The sequence below is a fragment of the Rhipicephalus microplus genome, chromosome 4 (genome assembly GCF_043290135.1).
Source record: "Rhipicephalus microplus isolate Deutch F79 chromosome 4, USDA_Rmic, whole genome shotgun sequence".
In the NCBI taxonomy this organism is placed as follows: Eukaryota; Metazoa; Arthropoda; class Arachnida; order Ixodida; family Ixodidae; genus Rhipicephalus; species Rhipicephalus microplus.
In genome coordinates this window covers 222,448,454-222,461,576 of record NC_134703.1, presented here as the reverse complement: position 1 = coordinate 222,461,576, position 13,123 = coordinate 222,448,454, and the positions used below count along the sequence as shown (strand labels likewise).

The following is a 13,123-nucleotide window of genomic DNA, read 5'->3' as shown; positions in this document are numbered from 1 at the left end:
AGCAATATCATCTAAACAAATTGCCAGTTCACTGTTGAATTCTCGATGGAAACAAACAGCTGATCAGGGACGCAAGCTTGGCTTGGCACTGGCTTGGCCGTTCATACAGAGCCAAAAGCCGCTGCAGCAAACTGGATCGCGGATCGTATTGAGACAAAGTATTTTATACACTTCTGTTTTCTTTGTTTCATTTCTCTAATTGCTCTTGTGATGGCGTGGACCACGCTTCGTGATCTCATGTACAGGCGCACTGTTTTTAAGTTTAGTATGGCGCAGGATAATACATGATTGCGTGCTTTAATTTAAAAAGGTTCGCGAGTATGGCAGCAACACTGCAATGTCGGGAAGAGGCACGGGCAAGAGGATAGTAGTAGAAGTTTAGAACCAGTAGCAGCTGCATGCCCGGGTGGAGCGACTGATGCCCAGATGGAGGAATGTCAACCCGATGCCTTTTGTGTTGGCCGTTCTGGCAGTTCTGCCGACTTTATAGAAAGAGACGACCCCGTCGCTTGTCCTTTTCTCTTTTCCTTCGGGCATCAGCGACAACATTGACGGACGACGTGTTCGACTTCACCGTGCACGTGAGTATAGGTTGGTTTTTCATTCGAGTGAATTCTTGTTCAGATTTGCAACTTGTCGACTTCATCCTGATCACCTGTCACCGGCAATAAGTCACATACGTGTGATATTTAGGTGAAATAAATGATAATGCACATTTTCTGCTCCATTTGCGTGACTTAGCTACACCAGGACATGAGGTAAAGCCTTTGTCGCCTAGCCACTAGCAGGCAAGATCGATCACTCGCATCCTTCAGTTCACGAATCAACGCGCCTGCCTTAAAATTAGTAAGCTGCTCACAAAGAAATCTTACCGAGGCAATTTTGTTTTCTGTGAAGAATGCACCGTAGATTTGTCTTGAATAACAAAAAAAAACTTGAAAAATAAATGTCGCGACCTTTTAGAAAACGCCGTGTCTAAGAGGTAGACGCGGCATTTTGTAAAAGGCTCATTAAATTCAGTATGTTTTCGTAGTTTCTGCTTGAAATTATTATTGTCTATAAATTTCATGGCCCAATCTTTTGCTTTGGCTGAAAATCTCGGTGGCAAAAACTTTGTTCAGTGTCCCTTTAAGGGCAGGTGTAGATGCCATCATTTCAGTCGCAAATCTTTTTGCTAGTCGGTCGGCTGGTAAAGAATAAGGGTACTAACTAGAGTTCCAGATTTCATCAGCAACACATCGCCATGGCTTCATCAGATGCTGCATTATATACATTCTATCCTCGTTTTTAAATAGGTGTACCGTATGGTCCACTGTTACAGGAAACAAGCGAGCTCATGGACAGTGAGCCATGTGGTGCTAACTGGCAGCGAGGCTTGTGAATGGGACGCATGCGCATAGAATCGGGGTGCGCCAAGTTTTGTCTGCCATTTCTCCGCCTGTATGCATGACAGCATTGGAAAGCGCATCCGTATTTTAGCTGCGCAATTTATCTAGCCCAGTGCCTCCTGCTTCAGGGATTTCCTGTGAGCACAAAAAATGCATGATTTTAATCGTTGCTGCAGTGTTTTGCAAGTTGTCACCGTAAAGCACATCATATTTTTCGCATAATGCTCGCTGCAACTAGCAAGTTTCGATGACTCAAAATGCTGTTCAGGTCTGATGTAGCAAACATTTTAAGCTCGTCCTCGTGACCATGAAATATTGGTTTATTAAATAATGGAAGGCAGAGTTGGTATCAGTTGATTTGCAGTGTGAAAATGAAAAGTGCGAAGGACCGTGCCTCGCAAGTAAGCCCCGAGAGCATGAGCAGAGAAGTAGCAGATGAGGATGTTCATGCGCTGCATTTGCGAATCTGACCAGCACTAATGCTTGACGGACTGCTGCCCACGCACTAGCGTGTTCTTTCTGAAACAGGACTTTGGCCCTGTAAGCAAGTTCTTGAAGGGCATAAGTAAAACGTAGAATGGGCCCCCTAAATGCACCCATCCTTGAACCATTGGGCTTATGAATTAGTGCCCTTTTTAAAATACAACTATTCTGAGCTATAATTTGTGACAGAACAGTGCACGAAGTTTAAAAATGGGAAAAAAGTTTTTAAATGTCCCCTTTATACATAGTGTTCCTGTGATGTCACTTCTGCCCTTGTCGCCCTCTCCCGCCATGCCCGGGTAACTCCCTGGGTACCTACGGCAGTTTACGTGCTGCAGTTCGGTTTGTTGGGGGCTCGTCATCTGTTGCTGTGAACGATGTGGAAGCATTGTGGTTTTTTGTTGTCTTACTTTAACGAGCTCATTGGATTAGGAAGGCCTCGCTCGTTCACTCGATACAAGACCAGATAATCAAGATGTGCGACACATATACCAGCCACGGCATACACCGGCTGCCCGCCACAACCTATGAGGGCCTATTATCTTGCTTTCACTACAAATTGCCTGGCCCAAAACAAGTGAAAGCCCAAAATCTCTCGAGCCGCAATTTTAAGAGTGGATGTGCGAAGCGCAGCTGCTCCCATCGAAAACTAGTCGTGCAGAGCTAGGCAAGTTTACAAGATATAATATTATGAATATATTGTCACGGCCTATGCCACCAAAGTAGCAATGCCCCCCCCCCCCCCCCCAAGTGTTTTAAACAGTGCTGATGTTGAGCTTGAGCCTCTTTGATTGCAATTTGTGGAAATAGTCGAGGAAAATATTATACAAAACAGATAGCGACTTTGCGTGGTGTGTGCCGCGGTAATGCCAGTCATCACTTTATTTTTCGCGTATGCTTTAACACACTTTTCACTTTGTATTTTGCTTTTGTTGTACGCTAATGTACAGTGCAGTCACTGAACATGATAGAGACCGTGTATAGAATTAATTGACTAATTAAAAAAAATCCTGACGCCCAACTTGAACCGATCGGCTATACTTCAAAGTGAACTAATATTGTTTCCCATTCTTTATAGTTTGTTTCAATGCAATACCAAATCTCCGCGATCGCCATCACGATTTTAACCGCCTTCCTCGCCATCATGATTTTAACTGCGGACAAGTTTGTATGTACAGTATCTTGGTAAGCTATATCTGTTTGCAGGTAAATACTTGGCTATGGCACTTACCCGTAATGAAGTTGCACCTGAAGATGCAAATATTGCAAAGTTTCTTCAAGTATCTTTTGTTAATCTGCACCAGCCAAATACGCTGGTACTTTTAGGAAAATCGGAATGTGCGTTCTCAAATTCAGGTTATAACTTTCAGCGAAGAAACACCCTAAGCTCTGCTCCCTCTGCGTGGACTACTAAATCAACTTGCCTCACTAGCAGCTCATAATTTCTCAAACTTGCATCGTGAGGCAAAACTAAACGGGTGCAAGCACGAGGAGACAACATGGCAGTTGTAGGCGATAGATTCGGTTGGTGCCCGGGCATGTTGGTGGCGCATTTCGGAAGTGACGAAAAGGCGCTGCGAGATGCACGTGCACACTTTGTATAGTTGCTGTATTGGACAGCAAACTTTTGTTCTTATCTGAGCAGTTTTACCAAAGGAAGCTTCATCATATGGCGTGATAAATGAAGCGAATCCACAGGTTGAACCACATCATAGCCTCGCTGTGCTTTTGTACTTTTTTTAGCTCGCAAAATTTATTTGTACATATAAGTGACAACTTGCCAGTAATAAGGCAGCACTTGTTTCTTTACCATATGATCATCTCCAGTGTGCTGCTGCCTCAATATTCTGAATTCTAAGCATTTACACCATTGTATGCTAACTTTTCCTTCATAGTGAGACAAGCCACATGTGTATCGTAGATCAAGAAGCATGCCAGTTTTACGTACTTGCAAGGTAAACATCAGAAATGCACAGTTGATCAAAAATACTAGTTTAATGGTGCATCGACATAGCAGAGCACCTGTGGCACCTCGGGAACAAGATAATGCCACATATGTTACAAGAGATAATTAAAAAAGACAGGGGACGTTCTGTGAACAAATAGAAACAAAAATAAAATGGCACGTGGCAGCGAGCGAAGGCGGCAAGGGGGGGGGGGGGAGCCCGTGGGACTTCAGCGGATGAACGTAAGGTGTGTGTTTAATATGTGGAAGAAAAAAAAATTCAAAATTTTGGCGACTGAAATGAGGGTGACTTAGTGAGTGCGCTCATGACGAGAGTAAACAGGGTTATTATTTTTTTTTCAAATCTCTTTTGAAAGCCACAAAAAATCTGTATGTGGTGCAGCCTAACAGAAGGTCCGTGAAGGCAAATTATGAATTCGTTGTTGTACAAAGGCCTCTTTTTTTTTCATGCGCACCGTCCCCGCCGCGGTGGTCTAGTGGCAAAGGTACTCGGCTGCTGACCCGCAGGGCGCGGGTTCGAATCCCGGCTGCGGCGGCTGCATTTCCGATGGAGACGGGAATGTTGTAGGCCCGTGTGCTCAGATTTAGGTGCACGTTAAAGAACCCCAGGTGGTCTAAATTTTCGGAGCCCTCCACTACGGCGTCTATCATAATCATATAGTGGTTTTGGGACGTTAAACCCCACATATCAATCAATCAATCATGCGCACCATAAATAGTGCTCAAAATTTAATTGCATATGTTGTTTTCATCCTCGCTGTATTCCGTGCTGTTTATGATGTAAAAAAAAAGTTGCACGCTGAAGTGGTGCTGCTTTTGGGCAACAGTTGAAAATGGCGGGGTGCATGAATGCGGAATACTGCCGCTTACACTCAAATCACTCTTGTGGTCACCTCCCACTGTTTGCAGCATGTGTTGTGTATACACAGCTGCATATTTCCTAGCTAGAAAAATTTGATTTTAGGTGTTTCACGCCATTTTCCATGTAACTATTCCACAATATCACAGACTGATCAGCAGGCTTTCAATTGCGCTGAAGGACACAGGTGCCATAAAATTCATAGTCGATTCTTTCAAGAAACTGTATGTAAAGGCTGAAGCTTCATGCGTACATACACACACACATACCATATTGTTTTTTGTACTTTATGAAAGCTGCGAAGGTCTCATGTGCCTCCAAGCGTAACCTGTCTTATTTATTCTTCATCACCGCAAAAGTTTTGTGAGTTTCAAATAAAAGTACTTTGGGTATGGCCACTTTTGGGTAACTTTTTTTGTGTAGGTGTTATTTGAGCAGCCTACAGTGTTTACTTTATAAGCCTGTTTGTATATGTTGCATTATAAGGATGCAGAATGTGTGTAGCTGTACAATATAGATGAAGTGTAAAAATTAAGTGTGTCTATTGTAGTGTTCTTGCAACCAATCTTACCCCCGTATTTTAGAACGTCCCTCCACTCAACGCTTCACTTTCACTTGAGATGGCTGATGGGAGCGCCGTCTCTAAGCAGAGAAAATTGCTGCATGTCAGCAATAATCTGCTGTGATTCTCGAGTAGCGCAGCGTCGCTTTCAAACGAGCAGCGGCATAGTGCTCAACTCTGTCAAGTGAAGGGTGAAAGTCGAGTCGGGGAGCGTTTATGAATATGGGGGTTAGTTTTGTTGTCTTGTTAACCTGCCATTAACACTGGATTGATGCTACTTTGCTCTAGCTGTACAGTGCTCTCCAAGGCTCAAGGAGGCACCGCACGGGGAAGGCTCGGAGCAAACCATGCGTGAGTTTCCTTTCATTGTTACACTATGCACGTATTAAGTGATAGACTTTAATGTATGCTATTTGTATTGTGCAAGTTTTTGGGGACATACAACTTCCAACACTTATATGTTCTGACGAAAATCACGCAAAAATGAGAGAAGCTCGTGCAAAAATTATGCAAGAGTGTAAGAAGCTTTTGCAGAAGTCTGTGAAATGAAGTTTTGAAATTTTGTGGCAATGTGTCATTGTACAGTGGTCAACAGTCTTGCTCAGCATGCTTGAATGCAGGGCTCCCGGCTGCACAGGCGCATCTACGGAGTGCCTGATGCATGATGGGCCAAATGCCAGCCTGCACACTGGTGCCTCTTATCCCCGTTTGTCTGTTACATCAGTGTCTCTTGTAAAGGGAATCAACTGTGCTACCTTTTTTTTTTCGAATGTAATGAGTTCTTTTTCCAGATTATTGTTGTTTTAAGGTAGAGCCTCACATTTCTATCAAATACTGAGGATTCTAGTTTTCCTTCTAGATGCTATGAAGTCACTCCTTGTGTTACAATAGAGTGAACACTGTTATGAGAAAAGCTACTTTATGGAGTTAACTCACTCCATATTGACTTAACACACAGAATTGGTGAAAACTACACTCCATTCCAGCTGCATTAGGAATAATATTCATTTGCATACTTCTGTTTCTTTTGTTTGTTTGTTGGCTGGAGGTTTGGAATATAGGGTGGCCAGAGGGCACTGTGTAGTCTTTCTTCATCTTCCCAATTTTGTGAACATCAATTGATAGCCGTATGGGAAGCAGCCAGCATGCTGAAACAGCGGTGCAAGCATGCAAGATGTTCACCATTGCATGCAGTCAGTTGCTGTGAGCAACCTACTGCATGCAATTAACTGCGAGTGGTGAACTAACGCTGCACTATGTGTGCCTCCTGGAAAGCTGCAATGGTAAAGTGCGACAATCGTATAGTAACATGGATAACATTGCAATTTGTTTGTTGAATAATTTTGCAACAGAATCAATGGAGTTTTGGATAAATTTTTGTATCTGCCTGGTTCATCAAAGCTACAGAGTCAAATGCGGTATATACTCGCGTATTATGTGTACTTTTTTTGTCAATCCGGTCATGTGCGAAGCTAGTAGGAATCGCTGGCCTGAAAGCTCAACTGGGAATATATGTTGCAGGCGCTGTCACAGCTGTCTCAAAGCGGATTGTCATTTGTTTGCTAAGCCTGTTCAAATGCCCCTATTTTCTTGAAGTTCTTCCGAACAGTGCTCACAAAAACCAGTTCCCACGACAGGGTTATACCAGAGAACATAAGTACTCTCCAATAATTGTCGGGAACCCAACGTAAAGTAAGATGCAGACAAGGAAGCGCGATGCCAACACAGTGCTGTGTGTGTCGCCCTTCATGTGTGTGTGTGTCCATTCCTTGTCCCAGTCTTCTATTGCGTTGTGTTCCCTCCGTTATCTAACCAACACACCCAAGCCTCTATGCTAAGTCTTATTCAACGCACTCTTCTGCTGGCTCCCATACTGAATATTGCATGTCGAAGAACTCCACGCTGATGTGCTTAGCGGTAGCACGGTTTCAGTTTTCTTCGGTAAGCTTTATAACAGCAATCTGCCTCGTATATAATTATTGTAGCCTATCACAAGGAACGGTAAAAACGCAATGGCCAGATGGCGAAACCGAAAAAAAAAGAGTGCGAAAACCTGCCTCATCTAGTTGATGTGACAGGTCCTTGCACGCGTTAAACATCTGTGCTGTGTCTCGGGAATACATTCTTGCCGTGGAAGAGGTGGGAAGATAGGAGGCAAACCTTTAGGCATTTCGGACTACACATAACCAGGTTTCAGTTTTCAAGTTCGATATTCTAGGGAAAGCATAAAAGTTCATGGAAGAAGGGACCTTGCACTCAGTCCATTTTGTGTAAGACTGCACTCGCCTGCTCGACAAGAGATGTGCCTGACCAGAGCATCATGAAGTCAAATGTGTCTGTGTGTGTGCTGGCAAGGTGGCTCGGGCTGGTTGGGGAGGGCAAAGTATGCGAGCAAAAAGTTTCTTGTAGTAAAGCAGGCTGGTTAATTATACTGGTGAGCAAATTATGTGAGGATGCAAATTGTGCGAGTAAATATGGTATGTACTCTTGTATGTTTCAGCTCTATTGCTACGGATCCTGCGGATCCAACTTGGCATCCGGCAGCAACAAAGAGAGGTTCTGCAGGAGGTGCGACAGCTGAAGCACAAGGTACGGCTCTTGTCCGTGTCCCAGCACGCCCAGCCAGCACAGCGCCCCTCTGACCTTCCCCGGCTGCCTGCTTGTACGATTGGAGAAGTGGAGGCAGCAGAGGCAGCTGTGCAGAGTAAAGCTGTGGCTGCGGCTTTGGTGTATATTTCTTGATTTTTAATATGCCTATGTAACATGCAGTAATTTAGTACTGCTTTAAGATACTGTGTTTCGGGAAACAAACTAGTCAGGTTATCTCATGAGCCACTGTACTGCAGTCGAATATGAATAATTCGTACTCAAAGAGGCCAGAAAATTTGTTCAAATTAAAAGAAGTTCAAAATAATGAAAGTTACCGTAATTACTTGAATCTAACACGCACCTTTTTTCCGGTTAAGAGAGTTCATAAATCGCATGTGCGTTAGAATCGAGTACGAAAAAAAAATGAATATGGTCATTCTATTGCCATCGCCGCTTACAAAATGGCCGCCCCCTACGTGCGTCGGCATGGCACGTCGGTCATTTCTGCCTATGTGTTTCCCATGCGCGGCACTTCATACGTGTGCTGAGGAGTTCGTCATCTTGTTGTACATTAGCATCGACGGCATGGTAGGGCCGACTCCAAAAACTCGACGAGTGCACCACATTGCTGCTTCTAAAAGAAAAGTTGTCGCGTGTGCCGGAACGGACAGAAATCGGGCCGCATCGCGGTCATTCGGAGTTCCCGAAACGTGCGTGCGGGACTGGCGGAAACAAAAGCAGAATATTGTCGACAGCAAAGATTCACGCAAAGGCTTCAGTGGACCACAGCAGGGTCGGTTTCCACAAATTGAAGAGCTGCTCGGCGAGTATGTGATTAAGCAGTGAGCGGCACAGCTGCCCGTGACGACAGAACTGCTCCAAGTGCAGACTATGCAGTTAGCCTTAGAAAAAGGGCTTATGCAGAGCCATTTTAAAGCGAGCAGGTGCTGGCTAACGAACTTTATGAAGAGAAAAGGCTTTTCCCTCCGAAGGCGAACAGGCATATGCCGGAAGTTGCCGGAGGAGTACGAAGAAAAGCTTCAGAGTCTTCAGAGGTTCCTCCTAAACTTGCGGCACAACAACGGCTACCTGCTTGGGCAAATCGGGAATGCTAATCACACGCCTCTTTACTTCGACATGCCTGGCACCACAACCGTCTAGGAGAAGGGGGCGAAGCAAGTTTGTGTACTGACATCGGGCCACGGTAAAACTAGAGTGACAGCAATGCTCTGTTGCACGTCAGATAGGCATAAGCTTCCCCCGTACTTCATATTTAAATGGAAGACGCTCTCAAAAAGAGTCGTTTTCGCGAGTGGTTTGATCAAGCGGGCCAACGAGAAAAAAGGGTGCGCGTTGCAACCGATGTCTTAGGGTTTTTTTTTGTTTTTTTTTGTCGTGGAAACCGGGCGCGCCGCGTTACAATCGAGGGCGCGGTAGAATAGAGTAAATACAGTAAACGAGCGGAGGGCTCACCATGCAGTGATGCATGTGCATGGAGAAGTTTTATTCACAAATTACAGGACATCCGTCATTAATTAAAGTAGTCAATACATGTCTGTACACGTTGGCCTTGCAACGAGTCAACAAGTTTTGCGTGCAGTTTGCAAAGCATTTGTACTTCGGCTTCAGTATTCTCCTGGCAAAAGAAGTTGCGCGCGGCAATGTCCAGTGCTGACACTCTTCGACGACAACTGTGTTTCCTCTGTTACCATGTGCGCTGCAGCCGGAGCGTGGCCAGCACATGATGAGAATGGAGGAGCCTCTCCACCTGGAGAAAAGCAGATCGGCATTCGAGAGAGAAACACTCCGCGGCAGCTTTTTTTTTTCTCTCTTCACGCGCGGTGTTGAAAGGAGAAGAGTCTCTACATAGCAGGAACGAAAAACAAGGAAGCGTGACACCGGCGCGTTGCGGATCGGCATGAGAGAGCCAACTCTCTGCGACAGCTTTTTTTCCCCTCTTTATCTTCATGCGCAGTACTAAGAGGAGAAGGGTCTCTACGTGGCAGGGACGGAAAAAGCCGAAGCGGGGCACAGGAATGTCGCAGATTGGCATTTGGCAAACATTCCACCGCAGTCTTTTCTTTCCTTTTCTTCATTTTCTTCTTCAAGCACAGCGATGAGGTGTCTGAAGTGCCACCGCAGGATTGGGCGGGGTGCTGAGAGCATTTTCGGAGCGCGGTATAGCTTTGATAGGACCACAGCGCCAGTTCAAATTAAGTGTGTTGGAATTATTGAGATTCGACTGTATTTACTATAGTCTGTGAAGTCCGAGTGAACTGTCCTAAGCTAGCAGACGATGTAGGCAGCATCGTGTGTTTGATGGGCAGTGACTAGCAATAGCCTGCTTAAAACAGACATTCAGTAATTTTGTTCATTTATCACCCTATTTCGTGTCCGCTGCGGCTCTCTCTACTTTGAGCTAAAGTTCACCCTGCCTTGTGTTAGCCGGTTTCTTACTTTTTAAAAAATCTAACATGCACCCAATTTCGCAGTGTGGAGAAAAATGCACCTTTGTTTATTGTGATGAGATTTCTATAGCGACATGCCTCTTTGTTGGCTATCACAGCAAAATATAAACAGCAAATGGTGCGACCATCTAGTGCGACCTTTATTTTTCTATCAGTTTCATCTATGACCAAGATTTGGTCGCTCTAAGGTTGCCTCTTAGTATGCCTTGATCATGTTCATTTATCTTGTTGTGCTCTGCTTACAATGCATTGATTAAAAACATGTCCAAGCTTCTTTTTGAATTCCACATATTTTATCGTTTTTCACCTGTAGAAGCTACTCCTGGTCAACATTCAGGCAAAGACATTGTAACCTCGAAGAAACGTGTATTGGAATTTGAGCACTGTACAAAGTAATTATACTATTTCATAGCTAGAATCAATATTTATTAAGGGTTATAACAGTGTTGTATTTGATTTCATAACAGCGAAACTGCATTCAGAGAAGGACTCTGAAAGGTTCTCACACTGAGTGTGAGAGGGCTGATGTGGAAACCATTTTAGGTCAAGTGAGTTGAAGTTAGCGTAAAAAAACAATGAAATGTTGTGATGCCCAAAAATTCAAGTTGTTGTTTTCAGTGTCCTCTTCTTGCAGATTTTTATCATGAAAACATTTCGATGTGCTGTTGCGTTTACCCCATCTATGCTTCTTGCATTTTTTTACAGCGCAAGCACCTCCTGCAGATTGGGGGACGTGGCCTCCGAGAAATTGGTGTGAATGCCATGAAGGCTGTATTGGCACATGATGTGCAAGTGCTGTACAGCCTTCATGGCAGAAAAGGGAAAAGGGCCTTTGTGAACCTGAGGCTCTGTAGATTAGTGACAGGTTAGACTTGTTCATTGTTTTATGTGTGTGTACCCTTGTGTATTCTCTGTACTGCAGTGCTTCATGTGTACTGTGGTATTTCTGTTCTTGTATGCAGATGTCATCTGCCAAAAAGCAGGGTGCGACCAGGCGGAGGCCCTCAACTTTATTAAGAGGTGGCTGCCAGGGTCTGGTGATCGCTGTGGGGGCAGGAAGCGGCGCTTCAGAGAAGCATTTGTTGTGGAGCAGCCCGATGATCCCCACTCTCAGAGTGCAGATTATCGGCTGCTCGCGGCAGCTGGCTTCCTGCCCAGCCACAGCAGCCAGGGCCTTGACAGCACCACTGTCACTGTGTCCCCAACGCAACCTCGCCTGCAGTAGAGCGGGCCTTTTTTAGTTGTGTATATATATTTTTCAATGTATACATTTTTTGTTGTACCAAATAAATAAAAAAAACAAAGAATAAATAGTCTGCAGACTGTCGGTGGTGCACTGTTCGGCTAGCTTATGCTGATTCGGAAGCACCATCACCATGTTTTAGTTACAAAAAATGCTCTAAACTATGAATATTCTCGATTACCATGTGGGGGACATATGTGGGGATTGCAAGTGGGGGACATACGCTTTCAACATTTACTTCCTAACGACTTTTTTCGATCTGCTGTACCAAATACCAGTACCAAATAAAGCACTCGCTATTGCAAAAGATAAATTGGTAAATAAATAAACTACACTTCTAGTGTTAGCAAAGGGAATGAGGTGTAAAAGATGAAGTAGATCGAGTAACTGCTTTCAGTTCTCAGCATTCAATTTTCTGTTGCCCAAGTATACAGGGCTGAGAAGCTACAAGAGCGGGTCATCGAGGCATATTGTTTAAATCTTCCGGTAAGAAAAATTCCCTACTAATAATGGTTACATAATGGCAAGCCAATCAGTAGCCAATATTCGTCGTGCAGGAAACATCGGTGTAATAACGGCATTTGATTGGCTGCAATGTGGCCCTGGATTGGTCCAATGTCGGTCGTACATCCGTAGCCAATATTCGTGCAGCAAAGGTCGGCGTAAAAATGGCATGTGATTGGCTGAAATATGGCCCAAAGTTGGCCGAACATTGGCAGCTTTGTCGGCAATACGATGGGCCTTCGTCGGCCCAATGTTGGTTGCATACTGGCTAAAACAACGGCAAAACGTCGGCCCATCATTGGCTTGAACGTCGGCCCGACATTGGAAAAAGTTGCACTTCCGACGTCGGCCCGACGTCGGTGCCGATGTTAGCCGATGTTGGTCCAAGATTGGTCCAACGGCGGCGTGCTTCCTGGGGAGCGACTGGCGCATTGCAGCCATTTCCATGCCCTGCCAAGCCATTTAATCGCGTCGGTGTTGACCTTTACGGCCCCCTTCCATTGACATCAAATGGTAATCGGTGGATTATAGGGGCAGTTGACCACCTGACACGCTACGCCAAAACAGCCGCTTTGCCGAGCGCTACAGCTCAGGATGTCGCCTTTTTCATTTTACGTCGCTTTATCCTTTGACATGGTCCACCTCGAAAGCTCATTGGAGACAGAGGCCACGCTTTCCTCTCCGAGGTCGTCGAAACTCTACTTTCGGAATGCCACGTCATTCGTTGGAAAACGACAGCATACCACCCGAAGACTAACGGGCTAACGGAACGGTTCAACCGCACGCTGGGTGATATGCTCTCAATGTACGTGGCATCTGATCATAGCAACTGGGACCGTGTTCTCCCATACGTCACATTTGCATATAACCCCGCATTTCAAACCACCACGGGATTCTCACCTTTCTTTCTTCTTTATGAACGCGAGCCTTCCCATACAATCGACACCCTACTACCCTACTGTCCTGATGCTTCCGAGTGCCCACCTGTCTCCGATACTTCTTGACAAGTCGAAGAGTGCCGCCAGCTCGCCCGTGCATTCACCTCAAAAGAGCAGCAACGC

The 13,123-nt window shown here is 45.0% G+C and overlaps 1 protein-coding gene across 2 annotated transcripts; it reads left to right on the top strand.

The window, feature by feature from the left end:
- Window positions 1–383: 383 nt before the first annotated feature.
- LOC142814764 (uncharacterized) lies at window positions 384–11,816 on the top strand. Of its 2 annotated transcripts, none has more exons than XM_075894013.1 (5): window positions 384–581; window positions 5,555–5,609; window positions 7,759–7,847; window positions 11,021–11,180; window positions 11,278–11,816. In XM_075894013.1, the coding sequence occupies exons 1-5, from the start codon at window positions 435–437 to the stop codon at window positions 11,538–11,540; spliced, it is 714 nt and encodes a 237-aa protein (XP_075750128.1). In that variant the 5' UTR covers window positions 384–434; the 3' UTR covers window positions 11,541–11,816. The 2 variants fall into 2 exon arrangements, with proteins under 2 accessions (XP_075750128.1, XP_075750129.1); XM_075894014.1 differs by having other exon boundaries at window positions 483–581; window positions 5,547–5,609; window positions 11,278–11,815.
- The last annotated feature ends 1,307 nt before the right edge of the window (window positions 11,817–13,123 follow it).